We start from the raw sequence: 25,607 nt of genomic DNA, 5'->3' as shown, positions 1-25,607 counted from the left end.
TGGTCTACAGAGTGAATTCCAGGACAGCCAGGGCTACACAGAGAAACCCTGTCTCAAAACAAAACAAAAAACAAAAACAAAAACAAATTCATTAAGAGGGGAAATAGAAGGGAATTAATAATACCTGTTCAAACTGGGATAGGCAGAGACATACATCAAAATCTTTCAAGTAGTGTACTCAGCTATAAAGAATGCTTTTATTTTACATGTTCATAAAAAATGTGAGGTTTTTTTTTTGCCCTAATTCATGTGAAAATTTTAAACATTGTAACAATTACCAGTGAAAACCATATTAGAAATAACAAATATTGTATGTGAGAGGCAAACAATAAATATATTTGTGGCTATTTGCTGGACATATCTCTAAGCAATTACAATATTCCAGCACTCCCTAACATGGGAAGACACAGGTCAGGTCCAAGAAGAGACACCAAGGAAGAATCATGCAGAGTTTAGGGGCTGTGTGTGGATATACATGTTTGTGCATATGTATGTAACACAAGCAAGTTTGAATGTATCTATGTTTAAGGTGGGCATATGGTTGTGGCTTCAGCTGCAAAAGACAAAGCTGTAAAACCTTAGCCTTAAAGCGGTCAGTGGGGCAGATCTGGCTTCTTCATATCTACTCTTCACACCCCTCCTGTGGCCAGAAGAGCCTCACAAAGCCAGCTTTTAGTGTCTTTATTGAGAGTCAAGAGAGAAGAGAGTATGTTCTCCTGCAGGGGGCTTCTGATTGGGCAGTAGGAACTCTCCATTCTAACCCAGGCTCTGCTGTCTAGGGCTTCTGATTGGGCAGTAGGAACTCTCCATTCTAACCCAGGCTCTGCTGTCTCGGGCTTCTGATTGGGCAGTAGGAACTCTCCATTCTAACCCAGGCTCTGCTGTCTCGGGCTTCTGATTGGGCAGTAGGAACTCTCCATTCTAACTCAGGCTCTGCTGTCTAGGGCTTCTGATTGGGCAGTAGGAACTCTCCATTCTAACTCAGGCTCTGCTGTCAAGCAGCTGCCTGCTTTTAGACAATTGGCATGGCATCTCTGTCCTTGCAGTTTTCTTATCTATGCAGATAAGATACTTAGAGGATTAGGGAGATGGCTCAGTGTTGAAGAGCACTTGTTGCTCTTCCAGAGGACCCAGGTTTAATTCCCGGCACCCACATGGAAGCTCCCAACTGTCTCTAACTGCAGTTCCAAGGGATCTGACATCCCTTTTAGATCCCCTCCAGCATGCACTTGGTACCAGACATACATGGCAGAACACTAATAAACATAACAGATTAAGTTTATATAAAAAAATAAGAGGGCTCAATCAGAGGTGCTAGTCAGAAAACCTGACTTTGGCCCATATCCCACAAATGGCAGGGGAGAACCAACTCCCCGGGGATTGTCTCTGACTTCCTCAAAGGCTCCCTGACACCTGTGTGCCTGAACTCATACACATGCAGTCAAAAACTAGGAAAATTTGGGTTAGTGATGGCTCAGCAGATAAGGCATTTGCCACCATGCTTGAGGACATGCCATTGACCCCAGAACATACATGTGGAAGGAGAACTGAATCCTCCAAGTTGTCCTCTGATCTCCACATGTGCCCTGGCATGTGTGAACCCATCCCTTCATCTCAAATAATAAATTTGTGATCATAACTTTTAAAAAGTAGATCATATCTACCTCACAGGGTTATGCAGATCCAGCCAAGTAAGATAGTTTGAGAGTACATTTTGTAAAGTATGAATTGCTATACTGATCAACGATATCAAGACCATAGTTTCACAGACAGATTTTCCTTAAACCATTTATGGTTTTCCTGAATGAAGGATTTGGTGTTGAGTTAAAGATCACTTTAATAGAGGTCCAGAGTTGATAGGAGGCAAAATCAAGCCCCTGCCTTCTCCGAAGCTCTCTCCAAAATTCTGAGTCTGGGATGTCCTATCTCCAGGTGTTGTGGCCAGCAGTATAGCCTTGCCTTACTTCCTGCAGAGACCTCCCACAATGTGGTCTTGGAGGTACTAGTGGATGCATTAATCTTATATTTTATAGATTTTATAAATCCAGAATCTGTAGACACACCTACTGAACCTGAAACTACTATTTAGGATTTACAGGTGTTTGATATAGACAGTAAGTGGATCAGGTTTTTTTTTATATGTAAGTATGCATAACAATTATGTCTACACCAGAGATTTCTGCTTTAGAGACTCCAGAATGGGGCTTAAGAATCTATAGGTAAAAGCAAGTGTAGATGGTCTTAGGGTGCCAGGAGTGTACTTTGAGAAACATTACACTAACTCACCAGGATGATGGTCGCCATGGTTTAGTTAGGAATTTTAGTGGCATTTCAGAGACTCCAGGTCGGCTGCTACAACCCCAAGTGAAATTCTCAAAGTCAGATCTAGATGTTTCCTAGAAAACCTTTTTGCCCATGCTTTGCTCCTCACAAGCACTTAGCCACCCAGCTTGACTGGTAGTGGGGTTTCCACTTTGACTTAGGGTGTCTTAGCTAGGGTTTTACTCATGTGAACAGACACCATGACCGAGGCAACTCTTATAAAGGACGTTTAATGGGGCTGGCTTACAGGTTCAGAGGGTCAGTCCAGTATCATCAAGGTGGGAGCATGGCAGCATCCAGGCAGGCTTGGTGCAGGAGGAGCTGAGAGTTCCACATCTTCATCTGAAGGCTGTTAGCAGAATACTGGCTTCCAGGCAGCTAGGATGAGGGTCTTAAAGCCCACACCCACAGTGACACACCTACTCCAACAGGTCCACATCCTCTAATAGTGCCACTCCCTGGGTTGAGCATATACAAACCATTACATTCCAGTCCCTGGCCCCCATAGGCTTGTTCAAACATATGAGTCTATGGGGGCCACACCTAAACATAACATAATGCAAAATACTTTTAGTCCAACTTCTAAAGTCCCTTTAGTCTATAGCAGTCTCAACAATATTAAAAGTCCACAGTTCCAAGTATCTTCTGACATTCATCCAATCACTTAACTGTAATCCCCAAAGCAAGACAGGAAACCAGCTGGGCAAACTTCAAACTCTGCATCTCCATTTGTGATTTCAAGACAGTCTTCAGATCTTCAGCTCCGTTTTCATCTTTGTTGACTGCAACAAGCTTCTTTCTGCTGGGCTGGTTCCACTCCCTGTTAGCAGCATTCCTCAGGAGATATCCTATGGCTCTGGCATCTTGAACATCTTGGGGCCTCCATGGTAACTTCAATGTTACAGCTTTTTGTTTCAGTGTCTGGGATCCACACATGATCTTCTAGGCTCCTCCAAAGGGCTGTTGTCACTTCTCCAACTCTACCCTCTGTAGCACTCTAAGTTCAGGTTAATCCACTCCACTGCCACTGATGTTCTTGGTGATCATCCCATGGTCATCTCCAATACACGAAGGTCTTCTGCTGCAACTAGGCTTTACCAATAGCCTCTCATAGGCTCTCTTCATGGTGCCAAGCCTCAACTCCTTTGCATGACCCCTTCAGTCCTAGGCCATCAACTAAAACTGAGGCTGCACCTTCACCAATGGCTGTCCATGGCCTCATCAGTGCCAAGCCTCAGCTGCTCTTCATGACCCCTTAATGCCTTCAAAACCAGTACCACCTGGGTGACTCGTACATGTTACCAAATACAGCTGTAGCACAAGGTACAAATTTGCCTATCTCTGGAACACAGCTTCTTTGTGCTCTCAGAAAACACCTATAAGATTTCACCTCAGTGATGCTGGTCTCTTCTTAATCAACACTAATTTCTTAGCTCCAGCTAGCCAGCATCAATTGTCCCAATAGTCCCTTCTATTTTGGACACTAGAGCCAGAGCCACATGGTCAAAGCTGTCGAGTTCTGTGGCTTGCTGGGGCTGGAACATGGCCCCCTTGTTCTATTACATTATCACCAGCGTTCTGTTTCCAACTCCTTCACTGCCTAAGCTTGGCTGTCCTAGAACTTGCACTTTAGGCTAACTTTGAACTCAGAGGTCTACTTGCATGTCTCCTAAGCACTTGGATTAAAGGTGTGCTCTACGAAGCCCGGATTTAACTTTTTCTTCACCTAGAACTTGCTCTGTTCTAGGCTGGCCTTCAACTCAGAGATATGCTTGTCTTTGCCTGGACCTAAAATTAGCTGGGTGGGATTTGCCCCAAGGTCACTACTCCCTTAATTCAATTTAATATTCTTGAACACAGGGTTCAGCTCCATTTCACTTCCTGGTGCCCCTTTAATAACATATATTTTATATTTTCCTTTTCTAAGCTTGCTACACTTGTTCAAAATGCTCTTCATGATATTTAACCAGAGAACAAAGTCTCTGCTGGGCTTTTTGAGATTTCCTTTGTCAGTGTAATTTATATAAATCTCTTTTTCTTAGCCTCAGGTAGATTCTTCAGACAAGGGCAAAAAGCAGCCACATTCTGTCTGTACACCACATTCTGAAATTCTTCTCCTCTGAAATCTCTTGGGCTAGGTCTGCACAGTTCAAATCACTCACAGCAACAGAGTCTTCCATATACATACTAGGATAGCCCATTAAGCCCCATATAAAGCATTCCACTGCTTTCTGAATCCAAAATCCCCAAATCCACATTCTTCCAAACAAAAGCATGGTCAGGCCTATCCTAGCAATAACCCATTCCTGGTACCAGCTTCTGTCTTAGTTAGGGTTTTACTGTTGCTTATAAGAGGCAACTCTTATAAGGACAACATTTAGTTGGGGCTGGCTTACAGGTTCAGAGGTTCGGTCCAGTATCATCAAGGCAGGCTTGGTGCAGGAGGAGCTGAGAATTCCACATCTTCATCTGAAGGCTGCTAGCAGAATACTGGCTTCCAGGCAGCTAGGATGAGGGTCTTAAAGCCCACACTCACAATGACACACCTACTCCAACAGGTCCATACCCTCTAATAGTGCCACTCCCTGGGCTGAGCATATACAAACCATAATAGAGGGTTACTGAGAATTAAACAGCTTCTTTTAGATTGTTTTGAATCACAGTCACCTCAAGATAAAAATTCTGTTCATGTAGTATATGTTTTTGTATATACCTAACATATTCTTATATGTGCACTTAAGTATATGTGCACATGATAATACATCTCACATTCGAAAATGAACAAATGCACTAAAAAGTATCTTTATTTTTAATTTTACTCTAAATAGGGACTGAATTATATAAGTAGGTTGAAAGCATATTCATAATTTAGATACATGAATTGATAGTTCTCAACAGTTTTGACTTCTAACTCCATAAAATACAGAATTATATACAACTTTAAAATTATGGTTACATTGTTGAGCATCCTAACTGATCTCTATTTCCCTCTAAAGTGAAACAACAGTAACAAAACCCCTTAATATTAAGCTTTCTTATTTTGTAGGAAGAGAAACATATCCAACAATGCCAGGGATCAAAGGTTGGCTTATTCAGCAAGACACAGTTGATGCCAGAACAAAGTTTATTATCTATATTTATGGAAGCTATAGAGGTGGCTCAGTGGTTAAGAGCACTAGCTGCTCTTCCAAAGGACCCAGGATCAATTCTCAGCATCTACATGGTGGCTCACAGCTATCTGTGGCTCCATTTCTGGGAGATCCAATGGCCTCTTCTGGACTCCATAAGTACAGGCATGCATGTGCTACACAGACATAGAAACAGGCAAAATACCCATAAACATTAAAAAAGGAAGAAGAAGAAAGAAGAGAAAAGAAAAGAAAAGGAAAGGAAAGAAAAGGAAAGGAAAGAAAAATACATTAATTGTTATTGTGTGTGCCATGGCAAGCATGTTGAGGTCAGAAAATGTACTGGTTAATCTTTTATCCTCTTAACAGAACCTAGAGGTATCTGAGAAGAAAAACTTAAACTGAGAGCACGCCTCCCTCAGATCAGTAGCCAGGTCTGTAGGGGTGTTTTCTTGATTACTAGTGGATAGAAGAGGACCCAGTCCCAGGACCCAGGTAGAAGTTTCTGAGTCAACACCCAGCTCCTCTCAGAGAGGATCACGCATTTGCCTCAACCATGTGTGTGTGTCTGTGTGTGTGTGTGTGTGTGTGTGTGTGTGTTGGGGGGGCTGTCCCAGGCAGCTGTTCTAAATCAGTGTGAGCAAACTTAGGAGAGTAGGACAGTGAGGAGTGTTTCTCCATGGTTTCTGCCCTGAGTACAGCCCCGCCTTCCCTCAGTGCTGGACTGTTACCTGGAAGTGTAATCGTTCCCAAGTTGCTTTTGAGTCATGGCCTTTATCACAGCAATAGAAAGCAAAGGAGGACAGAGGGCAGCTTGTGGGGTTAGCTTTCTCCTGCCACAGGTAGTCTTGGGAGTAGGAGAGGAAAGTGGCAAAGCTAAAGAACCATCCCGCAGCCAGGGCAGGTTTTTATGGAAAAGAGTTAAAAAAAAAAAACACTCCTTTTTTTGTGTGTGTTTTCAGGAGATGCACCTAGAGGATGCCACCCGATTCTGTCCAAAGGAAGAAAGAGAGAGTGAACAGACTTCTTTCAGCGATCAAAATCCCAGGCAAGACCAGAAAGGGGGCTTTCGCAGCTCATTCCGCAAGCTCTTTAAAAAGAAGTGAGTAGCCCTTAGATAAAACAGTGTTGTAACTCATTTCCCTCTGACAGAAACCTGAGGTTTTGACAGTAGTGATTGCTAAGTAGCCCAGCCATACACAACGATTTTAAATTTAGTGTTTGTATTCAGTTTCTGAACAGAAGCAAACTCAGTTCCCCTGCTACTTCTTAAAATCCTTCCTCCTCATTCTTAATGTTGCTTTGAGAGGAGTGAACAGAGGGGCTACCCTGGCAAATGGTTGAGGCAAATGCGTGATCCTCTCTGGGAGGAGCTCGGTGTTGAGTCAGAAACTTCTACCTGTGCAAAGTGTTCTGCAGGCATCAAAGCACTTCTGCCCTCATGGGCCTCATTATCCACGTTCTTAGAAATGGGTATTGATAAGTCTGTAAGGGTTTTCCTTGAATGAATGGATTTTGCTCAGGTCCTATTGAAGACTTTCAGAGTGTCCATAGTAGATGGGAAACAAAAGGCGTTCCTTCCTTATCCTTTCTAAGTATTTTTTTTTAAAGATTTATTTATTTATTATATGTAAGTACACTGTTGCTATCTTCAGACACACCAGAAGATGGCATCAGATCTCATTACAGATGGTTGTGAGCCACTATGTGGTTGCTGGGATTTGAACTCAGGACCTTTGGAAGAGCAGTCAGTGCTCTTACCCACTGAGCCATCTCTCCAGCCTTCCTTTCTAAGTCTTATTGTTGCATGGAGCATTATTATTGCAGGCATTTTGGCCAGTGTCATGCTGCAGATTGGGAGGTAGGGCCAGGCCCCAGTAAGGGAGATGTGACCCCCAAATGATTCAGTAGTCCACCTTTGCCTGCCTGGGTGGCTGCTGTTTCCATTGCCACTGGTCCTCAGACCTGCCTTCCTACCCCTTAGGGAGATCTGCTTGCTATTTACTTCCTCTTATTAGAGATCATTTTAAGTCAGCTTTCAACCTCAAGTCTAGGTTTTAATTATTAGAAAAATTAAATGAAGGTGTTATTGTTATTGTTGCCTTTGGAAACTTACTGGGAACTCCCTTTCTCCTTGAAGACAGAGTTTCTGGTTGATTTAGATACTGGTCTTGATAGAAGAAGTGGGGGAAAGCCTGCAGTTGGCTTTCTTTTTTGAAAAATGATTTGTCTAATTCTCCTGCAGTGGGAGGGTGATATTGAGATTAGTGGGTATCTGATTGTTGGTCCTTGCCTGTTGTTACTAGAAGGAGGAGGAAGAGGAAAGAAGAACATCGGTTCTACAGTTAACCACAGCCCTACAGTCTCCTTCCATGCAGTTAACCACAGCCCTACAGTCTCCTTCCAGTTTTGCTAGGCAACCTAATGCATGCATGACTGTTGCTGGACCCTCAAGCCACGATATGTAGGGACTGAGGCTTAAGAACTGTTTCATCTCTCTCTAGGATTATGGATATAGTTTTTTTTTTCCTGGTCTATAACTGCTAATGACATGACCAGGAAGAAGTAGACAACTTGCCAGGCTGAACTTGGGATTTAGGTTCCAAATCCTTTGAAGAACTCCAAACTCCTAAGGATACACACTACTTGAGTCTGTTGGATAATTTTTAAATTCTCCAAAGAAACAATTGTTTTGTCACCCACTACCATTTATGATGACTGAGCACTATCTGTTGGAAAATAATTGACAACAGATCTACCATTGGTTCCTTTACAAATTCCTGATTATTAGAGAGATGTTAAAAAAAAAAAAACCCTATCAGTCATACAAGACACAGGGAAGAGACTTGCCATTATATCCAGGGGCAGCACTAGCCGAAATGAGGAGGAAGAGGAGAAGTACCCTAAAAACGCACCTGCCTGGAACTGGTGAACTCAGGGAAGAGTGAGTGGGTTGTCTGAAATAGAAGCTAGATGATTCCATCTGGGTTCTCTGAAGTCCAGTACTCCCACACTGGGTGGGAGATTGCTCAAGAATTTAGAGTCTTTTATAGTATGTATATTTGCTTTATTTATACTTTGACTTTTTTGTAGCTCAGTCTGAATAGTCAGTTATAGCGCCCACAACAAGAAATGAATGTACTGTTGGGCCTATAATTTTAAATATTATAGAAGGCCAGGCTTTAATCTTTCTCTAACCCCCTGCTCCCACAGACCTTGGTAGAACGCGGGTGACTTGATGTAGAGTTCCAGATTCTTGCTGGTTAGTTGCCCTCAGTCCTCTGGCAGTGTTGGATATGTTTCCTAGGGAAGAGGCCAGTGGCTTCTCTCGGTCCTTTCTTAGATCAGTCTGTATTAGTCACATCACTATCAATAGTAATGGCACTGTCCTTTGTATTTGGAATGTGAAGTATTTTCTGAGTGGAGGTGAAGGTGGAACCACTGAGACAGATTTTCCTGGCTTATGAGATCTGGTCTAGAACAGTCAGCACCATGCAGGTGGTCTCATTACAGCTTTGTGCTTAGGGAGTCTTTGGGGAGTGGCAAGGGCTAAAGAATCAAGTTAAATAGCCTCTTCTGGTATTTTTATCTGAAGACCATGGAAAGTCTATTAAGGACTACACTCGTGTATGGTATTACAGAGAAAAGGGCCTGTGCTTTTAACTCAGATGTGAATACACCATTCTTGTATGTGTGCACAATTCCAGACATGCATATAGGGTCATGAATGACATGGGTTGCACAGGAACTTACACTGTGAACCCAGGAATGCACAGGATGAAAGATAAATGATCCCTTCTAGCAGAATCTATATGGAAATTATTAAAGACTTAAATCTAGATTATTGTAAAAGATGAGGTACAGGTAGAAAAATGTCAAACCATTTTGTCTCAGGAAGTCAGGTAGCAGCAAGCCCGGTGACCTTAAGTAGCAAAACCTGGGTACTGGAATCACTCCAGAGCCTGGCCTCCCAGGAAAGCCACCCGTGTCATGCTTGGGTCTTGCTGCCTCCCTCCCCTATAGTCCTCCGAGGTTCGGTCCTCTCTACACTGACACACTTTTTGTTCCATAGGGGCTTGTTTGGCTGGTGGCCCCACACACCCAGAGTGCTGCTTCGGGATGAAGCTAGGCATGGAACCAGATGCAACAGAAAACCCGAGAAAGGGTTCTCTTCCCTCTGAGGCTGGGAGGGCCGAATGCTCATGCCCACAAGGATTCAAAAGGCAGAGTCAAGTTGACATCATAAAAAATATTCTGAAAAAGTGCCCATGATATTTGAGGCAAAGGGTAACCCTTTCATTCTTTCCATCCCAGGCACATTTGCCCTGGGTAGATCCCTGGAAGTGCTGCTCAGAGTGGAGTCTACTAAGTACTTACAGTAGACTGAGAATGTTACATGTGATCCTTAGATGCTAGGGACAGACCTGATGGTGAAGGCCAATGCTTGACTGGATCCTTACCTTTCCTCCCTTAGAGTAAAATGAAAGCTGAACTATTCCCCTAGAAGAGTATTTATATGGACACTGTCAAAGTCTTAAGCCCAGACTGGCATCAAAGTGGAGGGAAATGCTTTTGCATCTTTATGTATAACTCTTATTCTTGGGTAAGTGAGTACTTTGAGCTGGACAGAACGGTGGGGAGAGACCATATAAAACAGGCGAGCAGCAGGGTAGAGACAAAGCCTCCACTTTTTAGCGTTCATTTTGTGGGCAGTAGAAGATAAAGAATATGGCCTCTGAGTGCTGATTATATTTTTCACCTTTTCTCTTCCTTTTTAGTGCTTTGTAATTTATATGATTACTTCTAGTCCAGCTGTCATACTCCCTCCACTAATGGCATCAAATCTATTTCATTCACACATGGTCAGGTGTACTTCCGAGCCTATATATTCCATTGTCAGTGAGCCTTTTTTTTGTTTGGTGTCTTCTCACAGTTTTTGTTTATGCCTCCCTGTGGAACAGTGCATAGAACAGACAGCAGACTTATAAAACTCAGTTGGTTCTTTTATATTCATTTCCTCCTAACACCCGCCCAAGCCCACTCTTCCTTTTACCTCTCTGTAGTTCTGTCACATCTCATTTAGTTTCCTTATGCAAATTTTAAATCCAAGAGGGGTTGCTTTAAGAGGATGAGAGATTTAGACTACCAACTCTGTTGGTTAATGCTTCTCAGCAGGTCATCCGGAGTCAGTTATTTAAGTGTCTTTAGAGTTCTAGGTTCTACCCAGCACAAAACAAGTAGAACTAACTCCTACCCATTTGGAGCTCATCATTCAATGAAAGGGTAGCATAGCTGCAAGTGAGAGTCTATAGCACATATTAAGAGAGTCCTTACTCATCAGCCTCTGAATGCCATGGTTGACTGACTTTTTTCACTATTAGCACTTCTCCACCTCCTCCAATCCTCTTCATCTGAATGCCCTAACTCCTTCAAGGAAGGCAGTCTTTCATATCAGAGAACCAAGTCTTTATCTGTTGGAGATTCTGGGCACTTGATTAGACCTCCCTTTCCTAATCCAGTGTTTTCAGGGTTATCTGTTGCAAAATTGTACTTACTGACCTACGCAGCTTACAATTTTCTTTTTTTTGCTGTCACTTGAAGGAAAGTTAGTAACAAGTCCATTCTGCTTCTGTCCATTTCCATTTCTGTTAAATTATTGGATAACTATGTGTCCAGTATATTGGCCGCCATTGTACCCTTTCCAGAGAGTTCCTGCCTGCCCTTTAGTACCTGCTTAGATGTGCCCTGCAGCCTGCCAGAATGGTATAGGGTATTCAAAAGCCATTTGTGTGTTTTACACAGAAAAGGAATAAAAAGAAAACACACTATCTCTTTCTCCTAGAATCTGCAGGGTTTTTTCCCAACTTATTTACACCTACACCTTTGAAGGAGTCCAGGTATACCTATAGTCTGATAAGGATTATAAAAGTCAGCTAAAATTGTCTTTAAAAACGTGAAAATGAGCTTGTAATCATTGCTACAGTAGAATTCTGTATTTTGAAAATAGTAAGTTAGCCACCAATTACTTAGTAATTAATATTCAGAAATGTAGACATTTGTACTGGAAACAAAGGGAAGGTACATTTTGTAAGAAGAGCAGTTAAAAAAAAAGTCTGAGCTGAGTTTGTGGAAACTAGACAGGGCGATTTTGGCATTTGTTTCAGAAATGGGAACTCAACTGGTGAAGATTTCTGTGGTCCTTGGGGCTGGTGGTGACATCAGAGCTTTCCCATTTCCAGGTAAACTCCAAACAGTTGCATGTGGGAACCTAAAAGTATGACATGTTGGGCTCTGGAGAGAGCAGATGTAATGAAGAGGGAAACTGTGAGTGAGGTGAAGGCCTTAATTGTAGACTAATGACTTTGTTGAGAAATTTTCATGAGGGAAAAAGCAGTTGCAAATAGACAGCAGCAATTGAACGCCTCCTGCCTGCCCTAAACCAAAAGGAAGGGCTTCTAGGCTCCCACATAGCAGAAGACAGGGAAAGAATGGATAGCCAGGATGTAATTTATTAACATTTGGGCACAACTATGCCACAAGGGATGGTCTGGCCTGGAGGGAGGCTGGAGTTCTGAGAGCTGAAAGCAAGCTTAGAGTTCTAGGGAAGTGTGAACTTGTTTCTAGGGAGTGTAGGCTGATCCCTGAGGAGTTTACCCTACCCAGATACTTTTTTATCTCATGAGTACCCAGATGTACTGAAGCTGAGCGAGTAATTCTTCTCTGTTAAGATATAGTGGGAAAGTACTCCTTTCTAACCAGAAGTAAAAGCATGCTAGGTAGCTATGGCTTCATTTCTGTTATCAAATTGAAAAATAAAAATATCTAGTCCATTTACCAGGTTTCCAGACATCTTTAGTGTTTCCGTAGGGCCAGTGTTTTTACTTGAAGAATAGAAAAGGATGTTTGAATTCTTCTCAATAAACTCAGTAAATACAGATTTATAATTAATAGCAATAATTATTAATAACAAGGACTCGGGCTGGGGATATATTGCAGTAGAGCACTTGCCTTGCGTGTGAGGGCCCTGTATCAACTCCCTGGACCACCAAAGTAAAACAAAATAAAGCACCTTCCCACACACAAAAAAGTAACCAACAGAAATCTCCCCAAACAAACAAGGACTCAAAAATAATATACCAATGACAGGAAAGAACTTGGAGGCAAGTTACCCTGCACTTGTGTTTAGGGAAAGCTCACCTGAGGCAGTGATGGAGAAATTACTCACTTCAACAGGAGCTTTGGAGCATCGCCTTCATACATCCTCAGTAGGACTCTGACACAGGTTCTTGGTTACTAGGCTACTTTTACCCATCCAAGCTCAAAGTTTAAATTAGTGAAAGGGCTTCAGACTAGTTGTATGAGAGATTATTTCTAGAAAGCCTCCTCCCTCTAGGGACTCCTGACGTGAACAGACTGGAGAAGGGACAGATCTGGAATGGATTGCCTAGCTGGGTTAACCAAGAGAAAGGAAGAATGCAGCCTGGACTGGGCACTCAAATGGACTGAGCTGACTATTGATTAGTCTTGGTTTCTTTTGTGGTGGTTGAGACAACTGTACTCATTTCTGCATTCTACAAATGTAGCATATATGTGTGGTTGGTTTCAATAAACCTTTCCTTTAAAAATGAAAACAAGCAAAAGCAAGAGTTTGTAATGTAGTATTTAGATTAAGCAAGGGCCCCTGATAACCATTTTAAGGGCCTTGGTAACCTGTGGAGTAGTTATTTCATTCAGCTTTCTTCCTGCTACAGTGCTTTTCCACGGTAACTTACACTGACATATGTAGTTGTCACAGTAGCCCCCATGAAGCACTAGAGATTCTGTATGTTCACTGCAAAGTTTAGATACACATATCTTAAGTTTTGAAATCCAGGGGAGTAAAAAAAAATGATTCCAGTTCTAGGAGGCAACTGTTTTACAAATGCGAAACAATTTGGATAGATAAAATACTTGAAAACAATTAAAACCAAATCAACCTGTACTTTATCTGTGTGCTGAGATTTTAGGTCCAGTGGATCAGAATACAGGGAAAAAACTAATGAGAACCCCTCAATGGATCCTTCACCCACCAAACAAGATTTCTTCAGAAACCGACTTGCTCTTGCAAATGACCTTGACCAAGGAACAGCTGTGTAAATACATTTACAGTTGTATTGTCGAGTGGTAAGAGGAGGGTAAAAGCTTGTATATATCTCTGCAGGAATATATATATATATATATCAATGTATAAATCCCTAAGGAAAACTAATATAGATATTTACATATGAAACTAAATCAACATACAAGATACTGAAGAGATGACGATTAGTCTATGGCTAAGACTTGGCTTATGAACCTCAACACTTGGGAAAAGGGAAATGAAGACTTCCCACATCATTACAGGAAAAAAATACTAAATTTGGAGGAAAATAAATGTTTGTAAGAACAAAAACTTGCACCTTGAAGTCATTCCCCCAAGTATAATAATAATCGTGTTCATTTTTAGCATGGATGTGAATTTTGTGCTTCCTAGGAATTTTTAATGCATAGTTCATGAATTTATCCAATTGTGCTTAGACTAGAACACTCTACGTGAGGGTCCAATTGTGTCTTGCTTCATATCTTTCTAGACCTCAAGGCAAAATATAACATCTTTTAAGGCATAGGGTTAACAGAACTGAATTTTATGTGTACAAATCAGAGCTCTAAAGAATTTGTCCTTAAAAAATGACTTAGAAGTTTCAAAACTTAAAGACACAATGCTCTCCAACTTGTTCTATGGTTATGGAAATCAGTAAAGGGAACAGGGGTGGGGCCAAAGACAAAGAAATATTTTCCTTGTGTGGGCATGTTGGGGACTGCAACAGTCGTAGATCAGTAGATCTCATGAGTGTTGTTAGACCCACTCAAGCCCAGACAGACCAGGAGAAAAGGAGCACTGACTCAGCCACTGAGTTCCATCTCCAGCCCTAAAACCTCCATTAGTGTAGGCTGAAGCTGACCCAGCACCAGTTCTGTAATAGTCACATTTATACAGTGGTCACTACAAACGCAGGTCAGAATGAAAACTCAGGGGTGTGCTATTCAAGTCTCCTAGGGAATAATAAAGAACAGAAGCTTTTCTAGCCCAAGTAGAGGACTTAATCCTACTTGAGTGAGGCCTGCCCTGCTCTGAATAAATAATAAAGTATGCTCCTGAACCTAGACATGCCCCAGATGGCCAGCATCCTTTTCCTTGACTGATCTCAAACATCAGATTTATAATAGGGAGAAACAAAACAAAGAGTTTTAAACCACTTCATTCCATGATAGGCTGTTGCCTAAAGACAGTATTAGTATTCACACTGATTTCTTCAGACGGTGCTTCTGTAGGAATGCACTGTTGGGTGTTCTATTTTTAAGCATTACAACTTTCTCCTTGTCCAGTGATTAACTGAAAACATATCTATCAGCATACAATTAAATATGTGAAACTTGTAAAGGATTACTACAAAATTTTTGAAGTTTCAATATTTAAATATCAGCTAAGGTTTTCATTTCCTGGAATTTAATAGACCACTGAAATCAGATTTTTATCAGGCTAACATTGTTTTGGGCAGTGTTTAAAAGCACAATGCCAAATCAACTGGACGTGAAGAGTGAAACAACTAAACTATGAACAAAAATAAGAATTCTCCTCCTTTCATAATCTGTCTGTCATCAAAACAGTGGGTTACTAGAAAGTTTTAAAATATTATACACTTCTTAGATTTTATTTTGACAGTACACCCCATCTCTATCTGCAGACCACCATTGTATATTATTAAACTAATAGTAATGCTGCCACTCTTGGTCCCTATTTCCTGGTAACTGGACCCTGGATGAGTACAGTTCCACCTATGTCTAAGCACTCCTGCTTCCCATATCCCTAGCAATCTATATTACCAGACACACTGTACGAAGCACAGCTCTTGTCTACGCTCAGATTCCCAAGTTCTCAATGTCACTGTTTAGGGTCACTCTCTATTAGGGCTTCTAGTTTTCTGACTGTGGTTCTGCACAAACTAATGTCAACTAAACTGGGCTTTCTCCTTTGCCACTAAGCCATGCACTTTCCAGCCCAGTCAACTTCACAGCCTTGCTTTGGCTCTGCTGAGCTGATCATTACCATCCAGGTTAAGCCCTCATTTTTCTGAGATCTGTGTAGTGCGACTAGTTCATCTTTTGACATTTGTCTTACCTTCCTATTAAGACGGCAAGGGCAAGACTATGCTTTGTGTGTGTGTGTGTGTGTGTGTGTGTGTGTACTCCATAAATCACTAAAGAATTAAGATACAGTCGTCTTGAGGACCAGTTAAAGAAACCACACCACTCACCGATACTGAAAAACTTCTCCAATTAAAAGAGTAATAGGTTACTCTCTTTTCTTCTGGCTCATTTCATAATCTTTCTAGATAGCACTGTTAACTGAAAGCGGAGGTGGGGGTCTTTAGTGACTTGTGATATTTGGCATCATGATGAATTAGGGATGAAGTCAAGGTGAGACAGTTGCTCTGCCTCTGGTCTCCAGCCCTCTGACCACTGATGTCTACAGGAAATGATCGGGGTGATAGGCAGAAAGAAGCCACTTCACCAGAGATGCAGATTTTTCTACTAGGAGGTCCCAGTAGTAACTTTTGCATCCTTGAAGAATCTACTGCAAGCCCAAGCAAGGAGCATCTTATTTCTGAGTTCATAATTGGACTGTCTGAGAGAGAGGGATATGGGCTACAATACTAAGGTTCTTTTGCTGGGCTATTTCATTTTGTAAGTGTTTAAGCTCATCTGAGATTGAAACTAGATTGTTAGTGAAACTCTTGGAGTGGAGTTCTGTGGTAGCTGATGGCTTACTGCTTTTTCACCTCATCTTTCTTATGTCATCTCAGTGCTAATACCATGATTCCCAGATTCCCAGAACTGTTTCAGTCCCATTAGAGTGGGGTTATTTGGGGCTTGGTCCACAGAGCTGCATTTACATTTATCTAGCTGAGATTTTGTATTCCTAAATTTATCACCTAGGCCCTGGCATTCCCCTACACTGGGGCATAGAACCTTCACAGGGCCAAGGGCCTCTCCTCCCATTGATGACCGACTTGGACATCCTCTGCTATACACATGCTACTCTTTGGTTGGAAGTTTAGTCCCTGGGAGCTCTGAGGGTACTAGTTAGTTCATATTGTTGTTTGTCCTAAGGGGCTGCAAACCCTTCAGCTCCTTGGGTCCTTTCTCTAGCTCCTCAGGACCAGTAAGCAGGAGGGGGTGGGATGGTGAGCAGGGGGAATGGGGAAGGAACAGGGGATTGTTTTAGTTTTTGTTTATTTTATTTTATTTTATTTTATATTTTTTGTAGGGGAACCTGGGGAAGGAAATATTTACTGTAAATAAACATCTAATAAAAAATAGAAAAAAAAATACATCAAAAAAATTTACCACCTAGGTAATAAGCAGTACACATTGTAATTTTATTAAAATACATGTATATACATGGTAAGTATTCCTTATTAACTGGAAAATTGATTTTATATTCAAGAAAAAAATGAATTGCAAGCCCTTAAGAATGACTAAATGTCTTAGATAACACAGGACAATAAAATTATCTAGTGTTTATACTAACTTTCTCACAAAACATTTCCATTAATAAATTTCTACAAGAGCCCAAAACAGCAATGCTTCCAGTAAAGTTGGGATTCCTTGTCACACAGTGATTTAGAGACAGAAGTGCAGGACTTGTGGCTGCTAAGCATTCTTGGATTTGTGGTTTCCTTTTGACTTAGGATGTCAGATTTACTGTTTGAATGTTCAAACTTATATCTAAGCCTTCTCCACAGTATCTTCCCCACCTCAGTTAGTGGTTATCTTCATTCTTGTTGTTCTGGCCCCAAACCTTGAAGTTGGCCTTGACAGTTCTGTGTGTTTTGATAGGATGTTCAGGCTGTAATAAAGTGGGTGTCATCTAATACATTCTTAACTCAGCCCTTGCCCTCCTTTCCACTCTGCTGCCCTTGTCCAGACCGTTTCTGTTGGCCTCACCTCCCTCTTCCTGCTCACTTTATTCTCCATACACAGTGAGTGTAAAGTAGATCCAGTAGAGCTCCAACCTCTAAGTCATTGCTGCTCACCCTTCCTAATGCTGCAACCCTTTAATAACACGTTGTGGTGACTCCCAGCCATAAAATTATTTTCATTGTTACTTCATAACTATAATTTTGCTACTGTTATGAATTGTAATGTAAATATCTGTGTTTTCCAGTAGTCTTAGGTGACCCCTGTGAAAGGTCATTCAACTCCTCCAAGGAATGGTGATGCACAGGTTGAGGACCATGGCTCTAAGTGCTCTTAGAATGACAACAATGGCATTTAAAGCTTTAAGTGATATGCAGTGCTTTAACTCCCAATGACACCTCTTTCTAGTCTATCCATATTCATTTCTCACCTACACTAGCAACCTCTGTGCTCTCATATATACCAAGTATGTCTCTGCCCTCAGACTATTGAACTGGCCCTTGCCTTAGCGACTTAGCTGTCTCATTATTTCACCTCTTGGAAGGTTTGTGTACCTCTATGTGGCTAACTGATCATCACATTTAATTCCACACTTCTATTCACTAGTCCTTTTTTCTCTTCATAGCACTTACATTTGTTTTGATTGTTTTCTCAAGACAGAGTTTCTCTGTGTAGCCCTGGCTGTCCTCCACAGACCAAGCTGGCCTTGAACTCAGAGATCTGCCTGCCTCTGCTTTTCAAGTGCTGGGATCGAAGGCGTGCATTACCACTGCCCAGAAATAGTTACATTTTTAATGTACAATATTCTACTTATAAAATATTGTCTACATCTTTGTACTAGCTCATAAATCCCATGAAATGGATTTTTCTTCATTCCTATGTTCTAACATCAGTTCTGTAAGAAGACCAATATTTATTTGTGGCTGAAAAGTCAAATGGGCTCTTATCAAATGCTTATAATTTAAGGTCACTCAAAACCAATCTGCGTGGTGATAAACAGCACAGGAAACCATACTGAATCAAATCATAGGATGTCAGGAGAGACAGCCAACCTCTTTTTTTCTAAAGCAAACAAACTGCAAACACATCCTTTATACTTTTATTTGCCATGTGTCAAGTGCTTTGTGGAAGGCATTGTGACCTGCATGTCAGTCATTCACCCGATAAGTACTGGCAGCAGGACAGACAGGTCTGCCCCACAGTACAGCTTACTCTGCCACAGGGAATCTTGCATTTCCTAATCAGTTATCAAGGCAATGAAACCAGCCATTAAAGATCCCAAAAGGTTAGCGTGGCCATAAACTGCTTTTCTGGATTTGAAGTCTATCAAAGGTGCAGAAATTTAGGCTCAAATGTGGAGGTCTCCTTAGTTCTGTTCTCAAGACCTAAGGCTCTCCTCTTTGATGACCTAGCATTTACTTTTGATTATAAAGCAAAAAGGCGAATTTCTTGGTTAAAGTTTAGAATTAACATTTGAAGAGCAAATCACTTATTTATTTAGTTAGTAAACCTGATGGCCTGGAATCCATTCAATAATACAAGCCAGGAGTCAGCATTGCAGGCATCCATGCAGGCCTTCCTCCGAGCACCAGGAACACTGAGCCTCTGGCTCAGTCAGGACCTGACAGGCCTTTGCCTAGGCTCACTTGCCTTACTTCTTTATTTGTTCCCTTCTCTTTGGTACAGGGGATGAGAGCAGGGCTTCACCGTTAACACACTCTATCACTGAGCAGCACTCAACCCCATTTCCTTTTTTATTTTGAGACAGGTTCTAGGATGGCCTTGAACTCACTATTGCCCAGGTGTGCCTTGAATAATATCCTGACAGTCTCCTGAGTAGCTGGGCTCACAGACCTGTACCACCAGGCCTGGCTCACCTTTATTTTGAAATAAATGGACTGAATCTAATAATCATTTAATATTTTTATTTTATGGTATACTTTGAGTGACTATATTTACAAAGTTCTTTAGATACAACCTTGAGCTCTTTCATACCAAACTGAAAAGGACTTGTAAAGTCTTCCCAACACCAGCTGGCTGCACCACCCAAGTATATTCTTTGGGAATGTAAACTGCCCTCTGAAACTTTATCCTGTGTGTACCCAAAGGTCAACCTATCTGCTACAAATATAAGCTAAATTAGAATCACTAACAACTTCAAAATACTGTCCTGTAAAATAACGCATGCAAAATAACACACTTGTAGGCCATATAAGGTATTTTTCTTTATTATTTTTCAATTTATCTTAGTAATGCCAGAAAAATAACAGCCATTATTTTCACTTTAACGCAAACCAAATATTGCTGCACACAGAATACAAAGATCACCTACAAACATGGTTAGGTACAAAGGCCATTATTAGATGTACAGACCACACTTTGTTCTTACATCAAAGTAAGACTAACAGAGCATTTTTTAACAATTATTTCAGCAAAAAAACGTGCTCCTAAACAAAGGCAAATATGCACATATACACAGACACATATCAACTAAAATTATACATGTCACTTTGACAAACAAATTCTCTGGTGATTTCACCAGATATTTGTGCCCCCAAGTCCCCTGCCCTAATTGCGTCCCCAAATGCTGACTTGATTTGAAGAAAAAAAAATTAAGAGATGTTTTTAATTAAAGGCACATTTGGCAGCTACTGAAGGTGGCATGCATCTGCACAAGTGTACTCTAAGCCACACCACATACAACTTGCATCTTTTGTGTATCTTGGTTCTTTGAATGTAGTCCAGTGTGGCCCACCCTTAGCTAACTTGCTTTGTAATTTTTCAGCAACTGGCTACTTAATGCACTATGTTTATTAAAGGCAAAGGGAAATTTGCTCACAGTTGACAGAAAATGCACTTTATGGTGTCAAAAATGGAAAATAAGGCATGAAACTTATAAAAGAACTTACAAGTGTTTTTGTTGTTTAGATTTATTATGTAGAGTTCATGCTTTTTTTTCTTAACTAGAACTCAGAATATTTCATTGGCTTATATATAAGGGACTATTAAATTATTTTAAAAGTTAGTAGTGTTTCAAATGAAAAAAAAATTGAATAAAGTCATTGCTTTCCTTTGCATTTTACTGCACAATTCTCTTTCAGCCAAACTGAAAGTAAACTTGTGATGTGTATTTACTGGTAAAGATTAACGTGGAATACACAGAACCTGCACCTGTACAACAGGCACACAACAGAGACAGAAGAGCATGCTACCCATCCAGCAGCGGACAGCCAGGAATAAATGGTTGCCTTGGTTTTGAATGGGAAGAGAGGGTAGGAAAGGTTTTCTCCTGTATGTACTCTAACTGGGACAACATCCCCATTTATTTTCCAGAACCACCAAATATCCCTAATTTAAGCCATTAAGATAATGAAATAACGTGAGTAATACTTAATTAAAATGTCACTATGATAAATACCACTTTGCGTTTGCACTAAGGAGGAATTTGGAGTCGTAGCATAGCCTTCAATTTAAACAGTAGATTAGTACACTGTTGTGCTGATTGTGTTCTCTCGGCTCAACTCAGACCCATTGAAACATTGAGTTGGAGAACAGTAGCTTACTAAACTCACAATTTGATGCCCAACAGTCTCTATTTAAGCAAAAACGTTTCAATTAGGCAGATTTTCAGTATTTGTCATTTGTAGTCTTCAAACACATTTTGGAGAAAAAGAATAAATATCTGTCTTAATAAATTAAGAAACATGTACTTTTCTGTCCCTGTTTTCCAAAGTGCTTAGCTTTGAAAAAGCATTTCTATTATATTGGTAATGAGCCACCAAGAGGAACTACCTTTGTGAGCCAAGCATAAGAAAACATTTGCTGACACCTTGATTTCTGGAAGAAATTTTCCATATTTGGGAATGTAGTTAAGCAAGTTTTGCTGCACTGGCTGCCTTGTAATCCCAAATTCAGATGCAATTCTTAATGGTGCATTTGTCTTCTGCCACTTCGGGGAAAAGTAGTACATTTTAGTTATGACTAAGGATAAAGCTGCCAGCCAGATAATGGTTCACACAAGGATACAGCTTCCTCACCTTCTCAGAGCATCCAATCAGACTTTTTGAAGTCAGTTACTGCTGCAGGAAATATTTTCGCCAAAATATCATATTGGAGAATAAAAAATCCTGTGTCCATGATGCATATAAAATGGCTGCATGGTGAAGTGGCCTCCTAGAACAGTGGGATAGAGAATGGTTCCCTTTGGGAGAAATAGAATTAACTCCAAATCTGAGCTCTCCTCCCTTGTTGCCCAGGCAGACTGAAAGAGGCTATCACTTTGTTGAAGGCAGCACTGCCCCAGAGATACTGAATTGCTTTCTAATATTGCTTTGCTTAGGTTCTCATTTGAAGGACAGGATGATCAAACAGTGATCAATAAGCCGTGGGAAATTCTAGGGACAGTTAGGTTGGTCTAAAAAGTCATGGGAGATTTGGGGATGTGCATTACAGTCATACAGAGCAGCATTAGTAAGTATGCTTAGCTACTTTTGTTCAATGAATAGTCATTTGTTCAATAAATGGCCTAATGGAACACTTTGCATCCATGAAGGGATTTGAAATTAACTTCTGAGGACTCTTAAAAAAGGAGACCTTTACAAAGAGGAAAATGGCTACCATAGCTGAGTGAAAACGAATCAACTCTAACAAGCTAGATAGACTGCTTCATGATGACACAATTAAAGTTCTTCTGATCTTAGAAGACTATACACTGCACTACCAAGATGTACATTTAATGTGCCAGTAAATACTAAGGTGCCACTGTGATGCAGCAGTTAGCAGAGTCTCTGAAATGCTGCTTCTTACTGAGGACACATGCACATACTGATGACTGAAGAAGAATGGAGTACTACACAGTTCACAGACATAGTGGAGAATAAGAAAACCGTTTCTCTTCAAGTTGCATGCATTTCAGTCACAGTATTTGTTAGACTCAGAAGAGCAGGACAAGGCTTCATGAATCATCATGTGGTATAAGATGCAGGTACTCTAAGGAGAAGCTCTGAAGGAACTGAAGATCTTAAGCAAAGTAGAATGTTCAATATAAATCTTCACAAATATGTATGGTTGCTCAAGAAATTTTAAAAAGCTGCAAGGTTCTACTTAAAAGATGCCTGCCTGTCTCATTTTAAGCCAGTATTTCCCTTCATGCCAGATTCCAACTTAAGATTATTCTGTAAGAACTAGACACCCAGGAACCACCACATGTGCTTTTATGCTTAGTGTTTGTATGGTTTTCAACCCAAAGAAATAAGAATCAACCATTTTCTCCATATAATAATTTAATATATGCCAGCCAAACAAAGTAGTTTATCTTTATTCAATTAAATAAAAACAGACCTGTAAGGTATATTATATAACATTCACTATATACACATGATTTAGGCAATGCAAGGTAATTCTAGGTATGCTAACTATTCAACTATTCGTAAAACATGAAAGGTGTCAGGGAGGCCCAGAGAGTGCTCTTGTTCACATTGGGTGCCTGCATTTCTGTGCACGGTTAGAGGGACAGCCACGAGCCAGGACATATATTACCAGTAAACTTCTGTGAGACAAAGGGGCTGGGGGATGACAGTCTAGCATAGATTAACAGTCTCCTAAGTGTAAATAGTATACTTGACAGTTACATTTTAAAATGTTCTTCTTCCATCATGTTAATGACATTAAAATTTTTTGTTTGAAGGCAACACCACCACATTTTGTTTGTAAGTGGGGTAGGTAGGGAATGTTCTTAAAATTGGCATAATTATTCTTAAAACAATAACAATAACAAAAAGTACCTCTTTGGTGAAGCCTCGGTACCCATTCAGTTCACTGTAATAATCTGTAAACAGGACTGTAGTCCAGTGCTGGGCCTTGATTCCAACAAGGCCAGGTACCACAGCCTTTTCTCACAGTCCTCTGAATAATGTTTCCGAAAATATTCTAAAGTAGAAGACTAAAGCAAAGGAAAACAAAGGAGGAGGAGAAAATCCCTGTTTAAGATTTTTTAAAAGTGCATAATATTTTGAATTACAAAAACTGTCAACATATGGGCTTGTTGGACATTAGACTGTTTTCCATCCCTTTAACAATAAAGATCACTTCACAATATGAGGACTCCTGCCTATTGGCCAGAAAAGTCCTTTCACGTGATTTCCAGGTGCAATCAGTTGTCCAATTCCTCTAGATCAGTCTCCACATTCTAAGCTGGAATACCATTTTATTTCATAATTCCATATAGGTTAAAATTCATTGTCTTATACTACATCTTGAAGTAGAGTCGTTAGTGTTTGGAGTTCTCATTTGAACTCCTCAGCGCTGGCATGTTCAGTGCATCCATTGCCAGCAATGGATTCGGGGGCTAGGAAACTGTATACCCCAGCTTAGAGGAACTCAGGAAGAATGGGCATTCTCCAACAGTGGTGGTCCGTCTCTGTGCATGGATGGGTGTGTGTGCTCCCTTTTGTAAGTTTTTGGAGGGAGTTTGGGGATAAGTTGAGAAGTGCTTTGTCGTGGAGGAACAGGAGGCCCAGCAATGGAATGGAGGTCCACTTCCTGTGTCAGTGGTGGTGATGGCAGATGCCTTCTCGTGCCATGAGGAGAAGGAGTTTGAGGGGGTGGTGGTGTAAAAGGGGATGGGCTGTTTGGGAAAAAGGCATTACTATGATCACTCTTTTTGCCCAAAGGGGGAGGTTGGAGATGTAAAGGCGAGCTTGAGAAAACATCAGGTGTCCTCACAGGCTCCCGTGGTGGTAACAAGGGAGGGCTTTCAGGAGGGTCTGATATAGAGGTCCGATCTGATATTGAATATCGCGGTGAATAGGCTTTTGATGTGGGTTGCCTAGGAGGAATAGCTGGGGGGCTGTCCAAGTGCTTAGACATAATCTAACAAATGAAAAAGAATAGAACATGTTAATTTCATTTGAAGAGTACCATAAATCTATTAAGTTAACTTGGAGTTTTCAGACATGCTACTGGCAGAACATTGGGTACAGGATATGGAGTTTTACCATGTGTTAATCAAGATGTTCTGTCCATTCATAGGGGAAAAAAAGGAAACTAATTTTGTCAAGATTAGTCATTTGTTGTTTACTACTGACTGCTTATCACACAATACATTAAATTCTAATTTAGCATAAACTACCAATTATTTATTTATTTATTTTTTGCAGTGCTAAAGATTAAAGGCAGTGTACATATTAGGCAAACAAACTACCATAGCCCTAATGGTTAAGTTTGAAATGTCCCGTATTACTTCTCAAATCTACATGGCCTTGACTTATTCTGCTGCTTCTGTTCTCTGGGTTGCTCAAGACCAAATAGAATTATTGAATAACTTGCAAAATAAACAATAAAGGGGGGTGGAATTTAAACAGGCAGGAAGCTTAGTTACTATGAGTCTTTAAGTCTCTCCCTATCTGGCTTATAGAATAACTTTCAGCAGATAGTACAGTTTCATTATCATATACCTTCACACAAACTGTACACACAGGTCATACATTTTAAAAGAACTGCATGAGGGCTGAAGGCAAGGCTCACAAGCAAAATATAAAAGAGCCACACAAGGCCAAGTTACTATTTACCACCTTGTAGATAAGACGTGTTTTTTCTCTGGCAATGCTCATAGCTTTAAACTTAAAGGAGTTTGCATGAATCCCCTATAACTACCTTTATAGGAAAGGACATAAACATCTTGCATGATAAATTTATACTTAATTTTTGAACTATTAAACCTAAGTACTTTGAGATGTTAGCCTATCCCAGCAAGATATAGACTTGACATTAACAGCTGAAGATTAGAGTTTTCAGATAACCAGTGCTCTGCTTTACCTTGGATGGGGAGGATTCCGCTGGGGCAGACTCTGGCCGTCTTCGAGGGGGGACAGGAGGGGGCACAGGCACTTCGTCAGTGCCCTTGGATAAACTTATAGATGAGACTGAAGCAGATCCTGTAGGGTGTTAAATTTAAGAAAAAAAAAAGATTATGGAACTTTTATTTCATTTATTACTCAATCTCTGGGCACAACAACTAAACCTTATCTTGTAAGACCTATTAAATTCATTTATTACTCTTGAAAAGACTTAAATGGAAACTGTACTGAGTAAAAGAAATGTGTTGAACTATCAAAAGCAGTTTAATAAACCAATACTCGGTACTATTCCATTCCTTAA

The 25,607-nt window shown here is 40.6% G+C and overlaps 2 protein-coding genes across 8 annotated transcripts in view; one reads left to right on the top strand and one right to left on the bottom strand.

Annotated features, from left to right (window-relative positions):
- The window catches only part of Arhgef33 (Rho guanine nucleotide exchange factor 33), a 63,797-nt gene extending 49,863 nt beyond the window's left edge, over positions 1-13,934 (top strand). For 2 of the 7 annotated variants that reach the window (XM_031356825.1, XM_031356824.1), the window contains exons 16-17: positions 6,413-6,552; positions 13,457-13,881. In XM_031356825.1, coding sequence (XP_031212685.1) covers positions 6,413-6,552; positions 13,457-13,586 — 270 coding nt within the window. In that variant the 3' untranslated portion in view covers positions 13,587-13,881. Of the gene's footprint in view, positions 1-6,412; positions 6,553-9,522; positions 9,707-11,614; positions 11,690-13,449 lie in introns of those variants that run through there. The other 5 variants (XM_031356830.1, XM_031356827.1, XM_031356829.1 and 2 more) reach the window with 5 other exon arrangements.
- A 5,721-nt stretch (positions 13,935-19,655) lies between these two features.
- The window catches only part of Sos1 (SOS Ras/Rac guanine nucleotide exchange factor 1), an 83,958-nt gene continuing 78,006 nt past the window's right edge, over positions 19,656-25,607 (bottom strand). Inside the window, exons 21-22 of the mRNA XM_031357413.1 lie at positions 25,266-25,384; positions 19,656-24,320 (exon numbers count right to left, since the gene is read on the bottom strand). Of these exons, the coding sequence (XP_031213273.1) occupies positions 23,829-24,320; positions 25,266-25,384 (611 nt within the window). The 3' untranslated portion in view covers positions 19,656-23,828. The remainder of the gene's footprint in view (positions 24,321-25,265; positions 25,385-25,607) is intronic.

This window comes from Mastomys coucha, unplaced genomic scaffold (assembly GCF_008632895.1).
Source record: "Mastomys coucha isolate ucsf_1 unplaced genomic scaffold, UCSF_Mcou_1 pScaffold6, whole genome shotgun sequence".
Taxonomy (NCBI): domain Eukaryota; kingdom Metazoa; phylum Chordata; class Mammalia; order Rodentia; family Muridae; genus Mastomys; species Mastomys coucha.
The sequence above is the reverse complement of the archived record's forward strand: the minus strand, read 5'-3'. Positions and strand labels throughout refer to the sequence as shown.